The sequence below is a fragment of the Abramis brama genome, assembly GCF_963993115.1.
Source record: "Abramis brama genome assembly, chromosome: 23".
In the NCBI taxonomy this organism is placed as follows: domain Eukaryota; kingdom Metazoa; phylum Chordata; class Actinopteri; order Cypriniformes; family Leuciscidae; genus Abramis; species Abramis brama.
In genome coordinates this window covers 1,049,686-1,070,991 of record NC_139985.1, presented here as the reverse complement: position 1 = coordinate 1,070,991, position 21,306 = coordinate 1,049,686, and the positions used below count along the sequence as shown (strand labels likewise).

The following is a 21,306-nucleotide window of genomic DNA, read 5'->3' as shown; positions in this document are numbered from 1 at the left end:
TGACGGAGAATCAGCACACGCCGTCACTGGAGCTGCTCTCTCTCAACACCGAAGCGCACAGCGTGAGTCTGATACACACTCTCTGATTGGCTCTGGATGCTGTCTGTGACATGTATTACTAGGGCTGCACAATATATCGAAATATCGCGATATGCATATCACAACGGCTTGCAATAACTGGGGTCATGGACAAAAGACAGAGAGAAATCACTCAATCTCGGCTGAATCACTTTTGTAGCTTTAATAAGAATCAGGATATATTTAATTCATACATTGAAAACTAAGCAGTGTTTATTTTTACATTTGATTATTCAGTTTATGTTGGTAAATAACCCTAATGTAGGATAACCTGAACCCAGTGATGTTAAAATAACACTTCTGATATACAGTAAAACACTGATGTTCACTGGCAGAAGCTGTACGGATGTTTTCGTCACAAAAAGAATGTGAAGGTTATATCATTTTAAAGATAATTTAAGTTTATTTTACACACTTGAAGCATTATCATATCACATATCGAATATCGCATTATCATCATATCACATATCGAGTTATCGCATTTTTCTTCAATATCGTGCAGCGCTAGTTATTACCATATCAAACAATACTGGAGTTTTCACCAGATGACTTGAATATTTCTGTTTGTAAAAAGTTGATCATTGTGGAATGATTGTGGTGATTCAGCATCTGCATAGAAAATAACTTGTTTATGATTTATGTATTTTTTTTGAAAGCTGAGAAAACTCTGAGGACCATTTTTTTGTGGTGCAAACCATCCTTTTAGGCCCGAGTGATTCGGGGAAAAACGTGAAAAATGTGTGTTTACACTTTTGTTGACTAGTGAACGAACTCAAACCTCTTTCATAAAGTTAAAAAAAAGTTAAAAACAAGATCATAAAATGGTCATAATTATGATTTTGTGAGTATTAAATAAATAAAAATCTTAAAATAATACTATTGTACTGTGCTGATTCTTAACCGTCCAGATTTTTTGAGCTTTTATTTTTCTTACAAATAAATATATGCGCTGCTTGTTTCAGTCAAAAATAGATTTAAAAAAATGTCTACACATTTAAGATTTAAAAAAAAACTTTAAAAAAATTAAAACTTAACAAGATTATATAAATGACAAAACACAAGATTACTAAAATGAAAACAGAAAATATGAAATTAAAAACGAATTAAAGTATTAATAAAAATTATAATGGTATCTGACTGATAGTAAAATAACACAGACTGCAAATAAATGAAATAAATGCTTTTGGTCAGTGCAAAACGTATATAATAAGCCATATCGCTATATATATATATATATATATATATATATATATATATACACTGCTCAAAAAAATAAAGGGAACACTTTTTAATCAGAGAATAGCATCAAGTCAGTTAAACTCCTGGGATATTGATCTGGTCAGTTAAGTAACAGAGGGGGTTGGTAATCAGTTTCAGCTGCTTTAGTGTTAATGAAATTAACAGCAGGTGCACTAGATGGGCAACAGTGAGACAACCCCTAAAACAGGAATGGTTTTACAGGTGGAGGCCACTGACATTTTTTCCCTACTCATCTTTTCAGACTGTTTTTCACCAGTTTTGCATTTGGCTAGGGTCAGTGTCACTACTGGTAGCATGAGGCGATACCTGGACCCTACAGAGGTTGCGCAGGCAGTCCAGCTCCTTCAGGATGGCTCATCAATACGTGCCATTGCCAGAAGGTTTACTGTGTCTCCCAGCACAGTTTCAAGAGCATGGAGGAGATTCCAGGAAGACAGACAGCTACTCTAGGAGAGCTGGACAGGGCCGTAGAAGGTCCTTAACCCATCAGCAGGACCGGTATCTGCTCCTTTGTGCGAGGAGAAACATGATGAGCACTGCCAGAACCCTACAAAATGACCTCCAGCAGGCCACTGGTGTGAATGTCTCTGACCAAACAATCAGAAACAGACTTCATGAGGGTGGCCTGAGGGCCCGACGTCTTCTAGTGGGCCCTGTGCTCACTGCCCAGCACCAGGGAGCTCGATTGGCATTTCCCATTGAACACCAGAATTGGCCGCCACTGGTGCCCTGTGGTTTTCACAAATGAGAGCAGGTTCACCCTGAGCACGTGACAGACAGGAAAGGGTCTGGAGAAGCCGTGGAGAATGTTATGCTGCCTGTAACATCGTTCAGCATGACCGGTTTGGTGGTGGGTCAGTGATGGTCTGGGGAGGCATGTCCATGGAGGGACGCTCAGACCTCTGCAGGCTAGACAATGGCACCCTGACTGCCATTAGGTATTGGGATGAAATCCTTGGATCCATTGTCAGACCCTATGCTGGTGCAGTGGGTCCTGGGTTCCTCCTGGTGCACAACAATGCCCGGCCTCATGTGGCGAGAGCATGCAGGCAGTTCCTGGAGGATGAAGGAATGATACCATTGAAGGGCCACCACGCTCACCTGACCTACATCCAATAGAACACCTCTGGGACATTGTGTTTCGGTCCATCTGACATCACCTGGTTGCACCTCAGACTGTCCAGGAGCTCAGTGATGCGCTGGTCCAGATCTGGGAGGAAATACCCCAGGACACCATCCGTCGTCTCAGTAGGAGCATGTCCCGACGTTGTCAGGCATGCATACAAGCACGTGGGGGCCATACAAACTACTGAGAACCATTTTGAGTTGCTGCAATGAAATTTCAGCAAAATTGACAAGCCTGCTGCATCATTTTTTCACTTAGATTTCCGGGGTGTCTTTGAATTCAATCCTCTGTAGGTTGATTATTTTCATTTCCATCAAACTATGTGGCATCCTTTCGTTCATAACACATTACCCAGTCCATATTAGTATAGATATCCAGCATGATATTTTTCCCCATTGAGATCTGATGTGTTTTCAAAGTGTTCCTTTAATTTTTTTGAGCAGTGTATATATATATAATTATTATTATTATTATTGTTTCACTTGTTTTATTAGTAATGTACATTCTTGAACAAATCTCTTGAGTGAATGATTCAATGACTCACTCATAAAGACTTCACTTGTTTCATTATTGGATGAATCAGTGTTTTTGAACGAATCACTTGAGTGAATGATTCAATGACTCACTCATAAAGACTTCACTTGTTTCATTATTGGATGAATCAGTGTTTTTGAACGAATCACTTGAGTGAATGATTCAATGACTCACTCTTTAAGACTTCACTTGTTTCATTATTGGATGAATCAGTGTTTTTGAACGAATCTCTTGAGTGAATGATTCAATGACTCACTCATAAAGACTTCACTTGTTTCATTATTGGATGAATCAGTGTTTTTGAACGAATCTCTTGAGTGAATGATTCAATGACTCACTCTTTAAGACTTCACTTGTTTCATTACTGGATGAATCAGCGTTTTTGAACAAATCTCTTGAGTGAATGATTCAATAACAATTACTTGTTCTCCCAGTCGCCACCTACTGGTGTAACGATGTAACTGATACAAGCTTTATTTGAAGCGTCAAGTTACATTTAAAATTGACTCTATTTTGATCGCTAGCGTAGAAACCAGTGTTTATAAACCTTTATCCCAGAACTTCTGTGATAATCTGAATGATTGTAACAGAAAAAGACAGTAGTTTCATATCTATACATGACAACGGCTCTCTCTGGCTCAGAACACAGAACATCGAAATGTTCGCTGGTTGAACAGATCCTGTGTGTGTGTGTTCAGGTGGTGTTCAGTCAGCAGTGTGTGTTCAGCATGTGGGAGGTGCGGTGGAGCGACGCCCCTCCTCTCTCTCTGCAGTGTGTGTTCTCGGCCAGCTTCGCTCCTGCAGACGCACCGGACGCGGATCTCAAACCCTACAGCTACGAGTTCACAGTGGAGCGCGTTTCAGTGAGTCTCGTTCTCACACACTGACATTTCATTCAATATTCAACAGTATTATTGATCTCCTGCATTGACACCATGATATGAGAACTGTGTATATGATTTTCCTGTTATCTCTTTGAAACACTCTGTATTGTAAAAGCACTGTATAATTAAAGGTGACTCGACTGACAGATTGCAGCGTCTGGTCAATGCTTGATGTGTTTCTGTGTGTGTGTGTGTGTGTCAGACTCTGTACAGCGTGCGAGCGGAGATCAGTCCTCCTGCAGGCGAACAGCACTGTCGCACCGGCGCCCTCTGCAGGCTGGAGGTGTGTCTCACACGCCTCACTGAACCCAGCGAAGCGGAGCGCGACGACGAGGAGCTCAGCGAGACCGACGGCCTGCGCACCTCCAGGCTCATGTATGAAGGTACGACAGCGCGACACACACACACACACACTCACTCACTCACTCACTCACTCACTCACTCACTCACTCACTCACACACACACACACACACACTCCAGGCTCATGTATGAAGGTACGACAGCGCGACACACACACACACACACACACACTCACTCACTCACTCACACACACACACACACTCCAGGCTCATGTATGAAGGTACGACAGCGCGACACACACACACACACACACACAGATACTAGGGCTTCTTCAAACTGGGGTTTGTGAGTTGATGGAAAAGTAGAAGTTAATTGAATTGTAAAAATGTCAAATTAATGGTTAATCATTTAAAGGGTAACTAAACCCAAAAACAACTTTTTTTAGTTAATGATCTGTAAGACTGGGGCTTTATTAGTGCTGTTCATTGATTCGAGTAACTTTTTTGACATTTGGGTATAAAGTGTTTTAATTTTACAATATATGGTGTAGAAACGTCTGAGTGCTGCCCTCTTCAGGCTGAACAGTGGCGACTGCAGTTTAATTTTCCTATTAATTTAAATCAATATTAATATTTTAACCCAAAGGTATCAATTCTTTTCCCATCATTCCTGTGGAATTGTTTTGTATGTATTTTAAATTTAAATTATTTAGATATAAAACTGCAATAATTATCTGCATTATAATTAAGAAAAATTTATAAAATTCGAAATTCGAAGGACGTCAACTTTGCAAATGAACAATCACACTAAAGTTTTTTTTAGTTTTTTTTTATCATCATTTTGAAAACGTAAAAAATGTTTTGGCTTGTGTGTGTGTGTGTGTGTGTGTGTGTGTCTGCAGTGATTGACAACCACAGTAACTGGGCGGTGTGTGGCAAGAGTTCAGGGGTCGTGTCTATGCCGACGGCTGCCATGGCGACACACAAGGTTCACATGGAGGTCATGCCGCTGTTCGCGGGTCAGCTGCCGTTCCCCAACATACGTGTGTTCAAGTACCGGCCACATCACGCCAGCGTCACGCAACCAGACCCAGGTCAGGCAACACACACACACAATCACTACACACTCACTTTATCTGTAGGATTTAATACCAATTTATATCAAAAGAATTCATACAAATTAAATATGCAATCAAATGAAAATACAATTCCTTAACATTAAAACATTTTTATTTTATTTTATTTTTTCACTGCTGCACAACAGAATAATCAAATTAATTCATAAAGCTTGAACAGTTTAATACATTTTTTAAAATATACAATCAAATGAAAATACAATTCCTTTACATCAAAACATTGCATTTTTATTTTTTTTATTTTAATTTTTTTTATTCATTGATGCACAACAGAATAATCAAATTAATTAATAAAGCATCAAACGAAAATACATCAAAACATAGCATTTTTATTATTTTTATTATTATTATTTTCTTTTTTTTATTCAGTTGCAGAGATTTACTGTATTATAACATGAATGTGAGATATTCCTTAAATTATATTTCAATTAATTTTTTCCCACATTCATCAGTTGTATTTGAGGACATAATTGAACAGACTTTTATTTTGGCGGTGTGTAGTGAAGCCCGTTTGTCTCTCTCTGATTCATCTGAGTGAATCGGTTCATTCGGCTTGATTTTGTTGAATTTTTTGTCAATTTAATATATCTTTATTTTTTTATTCAGTACTGCACAAGGTTAACTCTATAAATTAAAACATGAATAAGTGTGATAATATTTTAATCGTTTCTATTTGAGTACATTTTTCTTTTTCTGTCATAATTTAAGGGGCTTTTATTTTGGCGGTGTGTAGTGAAGCCTGTTTGTCTCTCTCTGATTCATGAGTGAATCGGTTCATTCGGACAGTCCGTTCAGCTTGATTTTGTGAATTTTTTATCAATTTATTATATCTTTATTTTTTTATTCAGTACTGCACAAGGTTAACTCTATAAATTAAAACAACTCTATGAATGTAAACATGAATACTGTGATAATATTTAACGAAATTGTATTTGAATACATAATTTAAGGGGCTTTTATTTTGGCGGTTTGCAGTGATTCATCGGTGAATCGGTTCATTCGGACAGTCCGTTCGGCTTGATTTTGTGTGATTCTGTGAATTTTTATTATCAACTTATTATATCTTTATTTTTATTCAGTGCTGCACAACAGAATAATCAAATTAATTAATAAAACTTGAGCAGTATAATAAAATAAAAAAAATGCAATAAAATGCATCAAACCATTATATTATTTTTTGATTTTTCTTTTCTTTTTTATTCAGTGTTGCAGAGGTGATATTCCTTAAATTATATTTTAATTAATTGGATTATTATTAATTTGAGAAGTACACAGTTTTTTTTTCTGCATCATTGAATTCATCAGGCTTTTCTTCTAGAACTCTCAGACGACTCTGATTGATCTGAGTGAACCAGTGTGAGTCCTGACTGGTGTGTGTGTGTGTGTGTCCCTCAGACTCGTGTGTGGAGAACGACAGTGTGTCTCTGCTGGATAAGGCCGTGGAGGATCACCTGGACACGGCGAGTCTCCGCAGTCGAGGAAGCGTTCAGTCTCTGGGCGAGCAGCCGGCCCGGGGCGTCCCGATGCCCAAACGCCAGGCCTTCGCCCCGGGACAGGTGTTCACCGGCACACAGGGCCGCCAGGTGCTCGTCCTGCCCGCCAACGACCAGCACCTGCTCGAGGTCAACGTCACATGACCCCCGCGGGAGACGGGTCACATGACACTCTTATAACTCCGTCACAGACACGCGACGGCATCCCTCAGACATCCCATAATGCCTTGCAGCCCCTCCTCTCCGTGCTCAGGTGTGTGTGTGTGTGTGTGTGTGTGTGTGTGTGTGAGCTTCCTTCGCTGTGTTCATGATGAGAGCGCCACCTGCTGTACATACTGTTCAATACTAGAGGATATTTAAAGAGAACAAACTCTCTTCACTGGGACTTCGGGATTTAGATATTCAACTTTTTTATTTTTTTGAAGGGGAAATGATGTCGTTGATGTTACATTTGGGCTCTATTGACACTGTTGTTTTGAACACGCCCCTTCCTGCCGACATCATATGATTGACGTGTCGCTGAATGATCACGTTCACACAAACAGGACGACAATGTTTTTGTTTCATGCATTAAGAAGAACAGTCATATTTCAGTCCACAACCTAAACAAGTTTTGCTTTTTTCATTTTTATGAACATTGGTAAAAACATTGTAAAAGTAATTTATAAATTCTAATCCTATTATTTTTATTTGTCATTCATAAATTATAAGTAAACATCCCACTGGTTGTATTTGTTATAATGCCAAAAACTGGATTTTTATATTAAAATGATTAAAATGATGCATTAAAATGTTATAAAAAAAATATATATATATACACACACACACACACACATGCACACACATGCACAAGGAATTCTTTTGCATATTCATCATAATTTTGGGGAAAAAATGTGTCATTGTCATAATGCACAAAAGAATTGTTTAAAAAAAAATGTTCAAAAAAGTCTTGATTTTGGGGTGAAATATGAGCTGTGTGTGTGATGATGATGATGATGATGATGATGTCACAGATGGAAGTTTGAGCCTGTAAACACTAACGAGTGTGTGTGATTTAATCAGGAGCGTCTGAAACACACACACATCTCCTGATCTCAGCGATTGTGACGTTCAGGAGGAAGTGATGCGTTTCTCTGCTGTGAATGGTTGCTCTGGTCCGTCTCTGTCTCGTGTGTGTGTGTGTGTGTGTGTGTGTGTGTGTGTGTGTGTGTGTGTGTGTGTGTGTGTGTGTCGTACATGTTTCAATCCTGAGAAAACCTCGTCTGAAAGGCCAACACTGACCAGCTCTCGAGTTCATCCACCGCTCTATATTTATTTCTCTTGATTTCCTCCGGACCGGATCGGGATCCTCCGGAGTCTCACACACTCTGGGTGTCGGACGGGATGCTGGGATTCAGCCTGTGACGTCATGAACAGTTTCACACGCTGTCTGTTTGTAAATTGTCAATCAAACATCACAGATTGTATTTAGATTATTTAAATGAGAAGAATATGTACGCATTATACAACTGAAAATATACATATGTTTTAAAAGGGTGTTTGTTGTCTTGTTTTTCTATTAAAAACCAAACTTTTGTTTGTTGAACAGCTCGTCCACATTCAGGATTCTAGATCGTAGCTCGTTTGAAACACCTTTTAAATAAAACAATACGAAAAATACTAAAACCAGTGTTTTATATTTCTGTGAAAGAGTGTTTGCAGCTTAACTTTTTAACAACGTAACGGATTAATCCATAACGACGTCAGTCCAAATGTTGTTATTGCATTGATACTCTACATTCATTAAAAAAATTATATATATATATTTATATATATATAAAATAAAACGAACTCTTAAAAAAAAAAAATGCTGATTCACAAAACTAACTTTTTACTTTAATTGACATGATTTCATGAGCAAGATTTGTTTGACATTTATTAATCAAATTCATTATATAAAATCATCCAAATGTTTTTTTTTTTAATGGCACTAATTTTTAATGCTTGTTTATATAAAAACATACAATAACTGGTTTGACGATTGAAACGCTCCAAAAGTCGCATCAATATGATGACATCACTGAATGCATATTAATTAATTGAGGGTCAAACATGAAAACATTTCAGATTTCTGTTTTCATTTCTGTTTTCTTGTGATGACTCTGCATCATTTATTGAAAAAAAATACTTTAAAAATCTATTGTTTTAAATGTATTTGTTCGTTTGAGAAAATGATGAAATAGCTAAATTAATTCTAATGACCCCCAAAAAAGTCCAATCACCCAAAGAAAATAAATAATTCAACGAAAATAATATTTAATCACACCCCAAAAATAAAAGCATTAAATCAACAAATCAATTAATCAAGATCAATAAAAAAAAAACTGAAAATATAATGCAATCATAAAAAAATGCTAATAAAAAAAATCTAATCAACCCCTCAAACAAATACTGATAAAATATATTCTAACCTTCTCCATGAAAAAAATGATCACCCCAAACATAAAAGTAGACTATCTAATAACAAAAAATAAAAGTATAAGATCTATTGTTTTAGATCTTTTTGTTCGTTTGAGGAAATAAAATACAACAATTATTATTAATAATTTATTAAAGTGTACAAAGACAGAAAATGAGCTTCAGAACTTCAGCGCCTCAGAGGAAACATAAATAAAAGCACACTAAAAGATTGGCAAATGTTTGAACACACTAATATAAAGCACGGGTATGAAAGGGTTCGTCGAGCCGAGATCATCGCGCTGAGATTCTCTTCGAAACCCGACAAATCTTTGGCACGAGTTTCCATTTCTCCTCCTCAGACGGTGAGAACTTCTTCCGGTCCGCTGATCTCTGTAGCCTGACGACACACACACACACACACGTTATCAGTGATGTCATCTCTGTCATGTGACGTGTGTGTTCTGCAGGTTCACTCACATGAGCCGCTTCTTGCGTTCTAGAGCTTTCCTGGTGGCGTCCGAGAGGAATCCCTTCGCTTTATGATCCTGAAACACACAGAAGACACTCGTCAATGACGAATCACTCACTCCAAAAATATAGATCTAATACTCCACAACATCTAAACAAAAAATAATATGAAAATATTAAATATCTAATCATCCAAAAAATAAATAAAAATAATAGAATCTATAATAACCCCATGAAAAAAAAATCTAATCAGCAGAAAAATATATATCCCTCTCTCTTTATATTAGTAATAACAACAGATATTAAAAATAGAATCACAAAAAATCTAAATCACACACACAAAATTTATTTTCTCCCACCAAAACAATTTATAAAGTCACACACTTTATTTTATTTAATTTAATAGAGAATCTAATCACGCTCCAAAAGCTACAGAAGAGGATTAGGGCCGAGCAATGATAGAAAATAAATAAAACCATCTCAAGATTAAAGTCATTATAATGCGAGATTAAACTCGTTACATTTCAAGAAAAAAAGTCGAAATACAATATTGAGAATAAACTCATTAAATATAGAGAAAAAAGTCATTGTGTTTCGAGAATTTATTTTTTCACATTTCGAGAAAAAAAGTCTAAATAAAATGTTGAGAATTAAGTGGAAATAAAATTTCGAGAATAAAGTCGTTGTTTCGAGAAAAAAAAAACGTAAAATTTTAAGAAATAAATTTAAAAATTTTTAAAAAACAGATAAAAGAATATCTAATAACCCGAGAGACATTTGCTGAGAGTTTTGATTGAAAACAAACGCTTGTGATCAAATCTCTTTAATCTGCAGATTTGGGCAGCATTGTTCGATTATTTCTGATAAACTTGTTTGATTGTAACTTTCACACCGTCAAAAGAACCGGTCATGTTTCTGTAGTTTTGAGCAATTTTTCATAATTAGGGTTGGGTATCATTTGAATTTTAATGATTCCTATTTCAATTCTGCTTATCGATTCTTATCGATTCCTAATTTTGATTCCAATTATGGAAAAAAACCTTAGATATCATTCACATTTAGTCTTATTACAAAACAATTAATTGTATCTGAATATCATGAACAGAAATCAACAGGATAAAGAACTCTTACACGAGGAGCGTTAGCCTGTGGTTTAAAACCACCATAGAAGAACAACTAGCCGAACTAATGTACATGTAGAGCATTATTAAAGACAATAAACACTCCGTAATTAAAAAAGAACAAATAAAAAATTAGCAATTGCAACAAATACGATTGAAATAAACAGTGTTTTAAGATTTTTAATAACACTGCACTTTAAAAATAATATATACATTAATAATATAGTAACAGAAGTCATTCAGTGAAGAACGAGTGTCTTCTGTAGTTTGATTAGTGTTATTATAATAGAGACGGCTGGAATATTAGAGCTGCACTATATAGTTACACATGTGCAGAGTCGTCTCACGCTTCAATGGTTTAAAGTCATATTGAAATGCTCATAAAGGAATGGATCATTTTAACTTTCTAACACGTCTCGACCCCCAGCCGTTCCTCAGAGTCCTCTAGTGTGTGTGTGTGTGTGTGTGTGTGTGTGCAGGAGTTGCTCACGTGTGCTCTGAGCGTCCGGTCTCGGCTCAGCTCGCGGTCACAGCGGATCATCTGCATGCGTTCACACACGCTGGAGCTGAAGAAGATCTGGTGCAGCTCGTGACGCGCCGCTCGCAGCTGGAGGAGAGAGAGAGTCATGTGACCGTCATGTGAGCGTCATGTGACCTGTGGTGTTCAGAGAGACGTCTGACCTGCAGTGTGACGCGCTCCTGCAACATGAGGTCGAGTCGACCGGCGCCGGGCGTCTGCTTCGGGAACGCCAGCAGGAACATCTGTGTGTCCTGAGAGAAACACACACACACACACACACACACACACACACACACACACACACACACACACACACACACACACACACACACACACACACCCTCCAATCAAAACTCTTTATGGAAGTTGTAGATATTATCCAGAAGGAACAAAAAAATTAAAAATCCTCCCAAAACAATTATATATATATATGTGTGTGTGTGTGTGTGTGTGTGTGTGTATATTATTGTATCTAAACAGAGCGGACCTTGATGGTGGTGATGATGCGTGACACGCGTTCTGTGCGCAGGAGTCTCCGGGTCAGAAAACCCCTCGCCAGCGCCGGCAGAGACACACACACACGCCACTGCAGAGAGAGAGAGAGATGAGCACCAGACACTGTGTGTGTGAGTGTGTGTGTGAGTGTGAGTGTGAGTGTGTGTGTGTGTGTGTGTGTGTGTGTGTGTGTGTGTGTGTGTGCGTGTGCGTGTGCATGTGTGTGTGCGTGTGTGCGTGTGCATACATGTGTGTGTGTGTCGCACCCGTGAGTCTGTGAGCCCAGTGTGTGTGCAGACAGATGAGGTCGTCGTGTCCTCCAGACGTGAGAAGGACACACTCCGCAGGAACTGGAACCGCACCGCTAACGACTGATGGAGAGACGGAACCACAGACCAGTCACACACAACACAACACACACAACACAACCAATCACAAACACACACACACACACACAACACAACCAATCACACACACACAACACAACCAATCACACACACACAACACAACCAATCACACACACACAACACAACCAATCTCACACACAACCACTTCACTTTAAGACTGAGAGATCCTGAGACACAAGAATCACTGACATGTTCAGAACTCTCTCTTCTGCTCAGCAAGGCTGTGTTTATATGATCATAAATGAGCATCAGATCATCATATTAGAGTGATTTCTGAAGGATCATGTGACACTGAAGACTGGAGTAATGATGCTGAACATCAGCTTTGATCACAGGAATAAATTACACTTTACTGTATATTCACATAGAGAACAGATGATTTACACTGGAATAATATTTCACTGTTTTTACTGTATTTTTGATCAAATAAACACAGCCTTGATGAGCAGAAGAGACTCTTTCAGAAACATAAAAAAATAGTTGAAATGTTTTTATTGTTTTGGTCATCCTGTCATGCCAATAAAACACTTCAGAAAGACGGAGCGAGAGAATAGAGATGAAAGCAGGACAGAGACACACAGGTGTGTGTGTGTGTGTGTGTGTGTGTGTGTGTGTGAAGATCAGCGGCTCATGAATTAAACACAATAATCATCATTTTCTCTGTCAGTTCCCACAGTGAACACACACACAGACACACACACACACACCCTCTGTGTTCATTAAAGCCTGTTCGATGCATAAATTAGAGGCGGTGATTAATGGCGTCAGCACATGAGCAGCTACAGGACCTGAAGGAGAACCCCGTGAAGCTCATGCACTTTCTCTTTAATATCCACATGAAGATGTGAAATGGCGTTTGCACACAGAACTCTTAAAGGTGTGTGATATTCAGGAGGATCTGCTGACAGAAATGCAATATCATATTCTTAACTATGTTTGCAGTGGTGTTGTTTTTGGCGGCCTGTTTTAATTTTAGTTTTAGTCTAGTCTCTGTGTCAAGCTGTCGTTTTAGTTTTTATTAGTTTTAGTCACGTTCATACTCTTTTTAGTCTAGTCAAGTTTTAGTCGACGAAAACTGATGACATTTTAGTCTAGTTTTAGTCAAAGAAAATTGTATTTTAGTCTCTTTTTAGTAATGCAATTCTATTTAACCCAGTCAATATAGAATTTCAAACAAGGTTATCTTATTATATTTAGTATATTTAGAGCTGTGACGGTGGCAGTTTTTTTACCACCGCGGTGATGGACCAACTACCGGCGGTGGTTCGGGGTTACTTAAAAAAAAAAAAAAAACTCATTTTATATTTCCACACAAAGACGCGTGATATAGCCTACCACTCTGCGCTCTGAGCGGGATGTGGGACACGAGCAGGAAAGAGACCATTGATCTCTTTATGATATCTTCGTGTTTTCTACTTGATGTAAATTGGTCTGAAGAGCGAATGTTATCCTCCACAAGGGCGAGATATTTAGGCTGTGTTTGAGATTGCGCTGCCAGAGAAAGTGAAACTAAAAATCACCCGCGCGTGTCAAACGCGCTTTACAACTAAACTTGACGCGCCCAATGTCTAATATAACAAGCACAAACTGTGTTAAAAAGAATTTGACATGCAAGTACAAATGTAGGCTCTCTGTCCTACAGCGTTTTTCTACTTTACCACAGTAAAGAATACGAATATAATAGGCCTAATTAAAAGCGAAACAATGAAGAAACGTTTATAATCCCTTTAGAAAATGGGTGAGACGTGACGTGAGTGAAGATTTGGGAAAAGAAACAAGAGATTCCATGCAGGGATGAGTCACGATTTTTGGATATTCGATTAGTTTATTTAATTATAGAATATCGAATAGGTTGCGATTATTCTCTAAAATAAAATCTCCATGTTCTGGTGCTGATGCGGTGACGCGTTCATGTAACCAGAGACGCTGCCAATAACGCACAGCTGTCACAAAGAACCGGCAAAAGCAATGATTATGAATGTGTCAAATATATCAATGAGACATTTTAATAGAAAAACTAATGGAGTAATATTGTTAAATTCGCTGATAATCGGGTGACCAGATCGCAAACCAGAATTTAAAGCCGACAAAGCTATGGGTTCACGCACAACTCTCTCATTCGTCGTGACGTTATAACATTTCGTCTCGTCTCGTTTTGGTCAACGAAAATGAAGAGACATTTTAGCATAGTTTTTATTTTGTAAACCACATTTAGTCTCGTTTTTATTCGTCAACGATATTGCATTATACATGTATTTTAGTCATCGTCACATGACCAGCATTTACGTCTCGTCTCGTTTTCGTCAGGTGATAACGGTTCGTTGACGACAATATTTCGTCATAATTTTCGTTGACGAAAGCAACACTAGTTTTCAGTGGTGTATAAAGACCTTACATAATGAAGCGTTACGTGTTTATTAGCTTAGAATGAGGCGTTTCTCTCTACACACACCGCGGGTCCGCTTACATCCACATGTTTCTACGGTGGCCCTGAGTGGACAAACGCGTTTCGTCACTATGTTGTTCTTCATGATAAGAATAGAATAATTAAGTAAACATAATTTCTTAATTTATCTTTGTAAAGAAACCTCATTGTTTAACAACGGCAACATCACTTCCTGTCGGCCACCGTAACTTCTGTTGGGTGCAATTCGCCACCTCACCACTAGATGCCGCTAAAACTTACACACTGCACCTTTAAAGGGCCGGCAGCGGCTCTGATGTGTGTGTGTGTGTGTGTGTGTGTGTGTGTGTGTGTGTGTGTGTGTGTGTGTGTGTGTCTGATGCTGTTTCTCACCTGCAGGAGTTCGTGTTGTCGTCTGCGCTCTTCCTCCATCAGCGCCGTCACATGATCATCCTGCACTGATGATGACATCACTGAACACATAAACAGCAGCTGAGAGTTCAGTCACATGACGTTTCACCTGCATTTGGTTTCACTTCATTTATATTCACATTCGCACCACTTCCAACATTTTTGTGGACAGAATTTTTCAGCATTTAAACGATATTTCCTCCATAAAAGCTTGAGGATCTGAAGATTTGGAAGCGAACAATATAGTAGAGTTTATGTTCAGTCTCGCCTCAGTAGCAATATAAACATTTTCAGACTTTTGTTTTTGTAATGAGGCTCTCAAAAATTATATAAAAACTTGGATTTAGGCTTATCAGCCAATATATCGGTTATCGGCTTTTTAAAAATAAAGAGTTATCGGTATCGCCCAAAATGTTCATATCGGTGCATCTCTAACCGAAACTCAACAACTACCTCACCAACTATTAATAAGCAATAATTAGGAGATTATTGACGCAGTTAATAGTTAATATAAACTCACATAAAAATATGGATTATTTGGATTATATATGGATTCATTAATTGTATTATATTTTGTGATGGGCAACGATTATTCACATTTAATATATACATGCATGTGTGTGTGTATTTATTTATACAAAATAATTATACACAGTACACGCACACATATATTAGGTAAACACAAACTTTTATTTTGGAAACGCGATTAATTGTTGCCCAGCACAAATGGATCATAATAATTGCATAAATATTACTTAGAACCATAAAATTCCTTCAAAATCAAAAATAGTCCTGAACAAATAACATAAAACAAAATAAAGAGTGTAAGTGTGTTAAACACACAGGTCTACCTCTAGGCAAGCTGGATCTGGCTCTTCCCGGAGAGAACGCGTCGCACTCGTTCATCAGGAGCCTCCGTTTGACCCGAGACACGACCTCGTGACCTCTCGTCTCAGGGGTCAACTGCGTCCACAGACTGGAGGGGGCGTCGACATCGTACGACGAGCCAATCAGAGAGCTCTCTGCTTCATCTGCGCTGGTTTTCCCAGAATGATTGAGGCCTACAACTGAATGACTGGTTTGAATGGTCTTTGAGTTTGAGTTCTCTTGCCCAATCCCACAATCCTCTAGCTGGAGCGTTTGACTTGAGTTTGAGTTCGAGTCCTCTTGCCCAATCCCACAATCCTCTAGCTGGAGCGTGGGACTGAGAGTGACGGTGGAGGGATGCTTCTGTGAGAGTGTGAGCGTCGACTCCAGGTCTGAGATCAGCGCTTTAAGACTGGACAGGTTCAGCTCGAGCTGAGCGATCTGCTCCGTTTGCTCCGACATCATCCCAGCTTTATTCACCGAGATGTTGGGATCAGACTCAGACTCGCTCAGGGTTTTCCGAACCAGACCGGGAATCCCGCTGGATTTTTTGACGCAGCGTACGGGACTTAAGCAGAACTGGGGCGTTGGGATGTTAGTGAATCTCTTAGATCCGGAGATGCGGACCGGAGTCTGTTTGGAGACGAACAAAGATTTGGATTTAACAGGAAGTGATGTAGACGTGGCGTGAGGAAGAGTGTTATTGATCACGTGATCCGTGTTTTCCTTCCTCTTCTCCCTGGTGTTCCTCGGTTCGGTGTGTTTGGGAAGGAGTTCCTGGTTCTCCTTGTCGGACAGGCTGTGCTCGTCGGGCTCGGCTTTGAGCGCTCGGGCTTCGCGCTGGCGCCGCCGGTACTCCTGGGATTTCTTTAGTAGGTTTTGAAGGCTCATCCGATACGGACCCTCATCCGGGTCAGATTGAGGGTTTTCCAGTTCTGGAACATTATTTACGACCTCCTCCTCCTCCTTTTCCTCTAAAAATGCTCCATCTACTGGAGCGTGACTGATTATGTCACTTCCTGTAGTGTTTCGTTGTGTCGTATCCAAGTGGGCGGCTCCTTCAATCCAGCTGGAATGACACGTGACATCAGTGTTGTCATTGGTCACGTACCCTGATGACATCATCATCATGTGGTCGTCGGGTGGGTCAGCTGGTCTGTGAGTTTTGCATACGACGCCTTCAAACCGAACCGTGATCTGGCTGTTCTGCAGCGAATCGGTTTCATCTGGAAAAGCTCGCAGCTGATTGGCTGATCGGCCGGTTGACGTGAGCGGAGCGGATGAGATGATGTCATCACTCTTGTACGCGTGTCGTTCAGCATCACTGTGATCGGTGAACTGACACACAATGTGAGGAAGAGCACAATATATATGAGATAAAAGTTTATTTTTCTCAAACTCTGTTGCATTATTGTCCTGTTATCACTGTAAAGCTGCATTAACACAATCGGTATTGTAAAAAGCACTGTATAAATAAAGGTGGCTTGACTTTTAATACCATGTTACAAAAGTATCGAATTACAGTAAGCTGAATTTCTACTATGCATTAAAGATAAACTATGAAACAATGTTCACAAATCATTTTATTATGAAGATGCATTAAAGGTGCAGTAAGCGATTACTGAGAAACGCGTGGATCGGACCAAGCACCAAAACACACTTGTAGCCAATAAGCAGTAAGGGGCGTGTCCACTCGTTAGGGGGAGGTGCCTGTGTTGCATTGCATGTTCAATGATTTGGGGGTGGGGCTAATAAAGGGGCGTGTTTGTTTTGGTGATTTCAAATATCAAAAGTGTTTCTCAAAAATTGCTTACTGCACCACCCTCTGGTACTCTTCGTACTTACATTTTTTTTCATTTATATTTATGAAAAGAATGTACTATATTTTAGTTTGATGTTTTTTATTTAATATTTTGTATTTTTAGATGATTTCACTGTATTTATAATCCATGTATTCACTTTTTGAGCATAGAAAAGTAAATTAAATGTCCGACTTAAACTGTGGTAAATCTTGAACGCTTTAGAGCGACAGACTGAAGTTTGATCTGTTTTTAAAGACGACACTTGGCAGATTATTGCTGAAGTGAAAGTTTTAAAAAGTGAACTTAAAAAAAGTTACAGAATTTTACGTTTATTGTTATGAAAAATGGAAAAAAAAATTGATATTAAATATGTATTTTAAAAAACGTTTCCCTCTAAAACTGTGAGAAAATAAAAGCCATAAATCTAAACAAGTTTTTTAGATTTGAGCTTGATATCTAAAAATTAGCTTTCAGTGAGAGTGTGTTCGGCTGCAGTACCAAACGCTTCCACTAGAGGAAACTCGTCTCACACTCATCTCTGACCGGGAGGAGCACAAGTGTGGCTATTTTTTTCAGGACCATTTAACCTGTTCCAATCATGTCCATGATTTTTTTGTGTGTGTGTGTGTGTGTGTTCACACAGGAAGTGCCAAAACCTTTACTAAGTTACCGTTACCAAGTGTCGTAAATAAAACAAATGTAAAAATGTTCAGTCAAAAATGACGAAGAGCACCAGAGGGTTGAGAACGTCAAGAGAGGGAAACTCTGATGTATGATTTCTAGATTGAAGCTTTAATAAAAAGCAGCATACATAAACCATTATATATAATTTATCAGCCATTAAATACCATAAACATAATAATCAGTATCAGGTCATCATGTCTCTGAAGTGTGTGTGAAACTCACGCTGATGTGAGACTCTTCCTCGCTCCTCCTCTTCATCAGACTCATGGCCGCTTCTCGCAGTCGTCTCATCTCCTCTCTCTGCTGCTCGTTCAGCTTACACACACACACACACACACACACACACACACACTCATATATTCAATTCACATTTATTTTTATAGCGCTTTTCACAATACACATCATCTCAAAGCATCTTTACAGAAAGTGCACATTACAGTTTACAGTGTTCTGTTATCAGACTAAGTTGTGTATTTCAGAAATGTACATACACAAAATCACAGTTAGCTAAAAATGTGTTGATTTAAACAATTTAATAATTTAAGGCAGAAACAATGAGCTCATTAAAGTAATGAATACTTGTTTGTGGTTAACAAATGATTATGACATTTAGAAAAAAAAAATATTATAAATATGTGGATGTAATGAGAAGATCTGAATGTGATGCTGATGATATTCATACCAGAGGAGGAAGAATATGAGCTCCATGAAACACGATCACTGATAAAGGTTTCGGCGAGTCGTCATCATCATCATCATCATCATCATCATCATCATCATTATTATGATGACTGTTATAAAGTCTCTGAATAAAATCTTCATAACTCTCCATGACTGAAACACATCATGATATTAAACACATCAAACCAAACAGACTCAGCTCTGCTCATATATATGGTTAAAATCTCCTAAAACACACTATATAAATGACCAAACAGCTTTGTTAAAGTTTACAACCGTGTAACGCATAAATATTAAAGGTAAATCATATTTATAAGCGTTTTACCTGCGTGTGTGAAGTTAAATCTGGATCGGCATGTTTGTTTACACTCGAGCGCTTCCGCTCACGGCAACGGCCGTTAAACACGGACTGGAGTTTCTCAACATTTGGATCCGGACTGACAAAAGCAGCGTCTGTTTAAATCTAAACAACATTTCAACGTATGATTTACAGATCACATTTATTATTTAGATATTATTCCATTTCAGATTTCGGATGTGTCTGTAAACAAATTCATTTTAACACCTCTCTGCAGAATGAAATCCAGCCCGCGTTTTCCACACGTCCCCGATGCGCGCGCTATTCAAGCGCTGATATTAGCGGGAAAGAGGCTCTACTGCCCCCTAGAGACCCGAATGAACGGATTTCGACAGTATTACAGGGTCTTTCAGCAGAACAAAAGATTGAACAATGCCTGTTTTATAATCAGCAGTTATTACAGGATGTAGCAGTCTGTATAATCAGCGTGTCTCAGATTGAAATTAGTAAAGTGATTCTATAAAAGAGTGATCTCACATTTACCATATTTTCATATATTTCACCTCAAAAAGATGATGCAAAATCATTAACAGAATAAATAAATCATAAGCGATCTAATACTGACTCATCACCAGTCAAGATTCAGATATTATAATGCTTTATCTAAAATCAGTCAAAAATCTGATAAGCTAAAATGTAGTGACATAATGAAAAGGTGTTGTAATTACAATTTGTAAGTAATATTCATCCTACACCTTGATAAGATTTATTTATTTATTTTTATTTTTTAATAGTACTGCATTTTTCTAGTCGACAAAATATTCCCAGCAAAGATGAGTATATGTTCACTATAGACATTTGTCTTTTTTAAGATAACATTTAGGTAACATTCCCATTATTTTTTAATTTTCTCTAAAAGTTCAAAACATACATTTTTTTAAATACTTTATGCGAACGTTAAGGGGACATTTCATTTTAATATTTTGCAAATATTACGGGAACGTTAATTTTCATTGTTCTCGGACATTCTGAAACTAGTAACATTTTTTAAAAAAACAAAAAAACATCTCAGTTAAAAACATTCCATCAATGACATATAAATAATGTTTTTGTGCAAACATTAATAAAAGCCAGATAACTTTGAACGCTCTATTAACGTAACTGGAAGAACATTTGCGTGTAACTTTGAGAGAACGTCCCGTTAGCTGGATTATTAATGATCATGGCCTGGAAATCCAAAACCTTTTAGTGCTTGGCGATTATTAATCGCATCCAAAATAAAAGTTTGTGTTTACATAATATATGTGTGTGTACTGTTTAATTATTTTGTATATATAAATACACACATATGCATGTATAGCCTATTTTTAAGAAATATTTGCATGTACGTATATACTGTATTTATATTTTTAAATAATCTCTCTCTCTATATATATATATATATATATACATACATATTTTATATATAAATAACAATTTTTTCTTAAATATATGCATGCAATTATAAATTATTTGTATTTATATATAAAAAATAATTATACACAATACACACACATTGTGTAAACAAACTTTTATTTTGGATGCGATTAATCGTTGCCCAGCACTTAATAAAAATATGCACGTTATACCAACAAAACATTAGCCGAATAAGCTGATTTATGGTCACAATTGCTCCTGTTGTGAATAAAAAAACTGTTTATTTCCATTTCCATTAATTCAACACTCATTTATCAGGAGAGTAAAGCCATGATGAAGAGGAGGAAGTGACATCAGTGATGATGATGATGATGATGTTCAGTAAACACAGATCTGTCTAATGTCACAGCACAGACGTCCCTCATGAGTCTGTCATGTTTTACTAATGTCAGGCCAGAAATACACCCGCCGAGAGCTGCTCA

General features: G+C 38.0%; 2 protein-coding genes across 3 annotated transcripts in view; one reads left to right on the top strand and one right to left on the bottom strand.

The window, feature by feature from the left end:
* The window catches only part of trappc10 (trafficking protein particle complex subunit 10), a 28,871-nt gene extending 20,524 nt beyond the window's left edge, over window positions 1-8,347 (top strand). Inside the window, exons 19-23 of the mRNA XM_084101742.1 lie at window positions 1-62; window positions 3,697-3,861; window positions 4,085-4,265; window positions 5,085-5,276; window positions 6,714-8,347. The exon at window positions 1-62 is cut by the window's left edge and continues 65 nt beyond it. Coding sequence (XP_083957868.1) covers window positions 1-62; window positions 3,697-3,861; window positions 4,085-4,265; window positions 5,085-5,276; window positions 6,714-6,955 — 842 coding nt within the window. The 3' untranslated portion in view covers window positions 6,956-8,347. The remainder of the gene's footprint in view (window positions 63-3,696; window positions 3,862-4,084; window positions 4,266-5,084; window positions 5,277-6,713) is intronic.
* A 1,036-nt stretch (window positions 8,348-9,383) lies between these two features.
* cp110 (centriolar coiled-coil protein 110) lies at window positions 9,384-19,577 on the bottom strand. Of its 2 annotated transcripts, XM_084101746.1 has the most exons (11): window positions 19,436-19,575; window positions 19,112-19,263; window positions 18,652-18,744; window positions 15,928-17,281; window positions 15,059-15,138; window positions 12,121-12,225; window positions 11,847-11,945; window positions 11,521-11,610; window positions 11,330-11,446; window positions 9,728-9,795; window positions 9,384-9,647 (listed from the first exon to the last, which is right to left on the bottom strand). In XM_084101746.1, exons 2-11 carry the CDS (start codon window positions 19,259-19,261, stop codon window positions 9,542-9,544), a joined length of 2,262 nt encoding a protein of 753 aa, XP_083957872.1. In that variant the 5' UTR covers window positions 19,262-19,263; window positions 19,436-19,575; the 3' UTR covers window positions 9,384-9,541. The 2 variants fall into 2 exon arrangements, with proteins under 2 accessions (XP_083957872.1, XP_083957873.1); XM_084101747.1 differs by lacking the exon at window positions 12,121-12,225 and having other exon boundaries at window positions 19,436-19,577.
* Window positions 19,578-21,306: the final 1,729 nt, after the last annotated feature.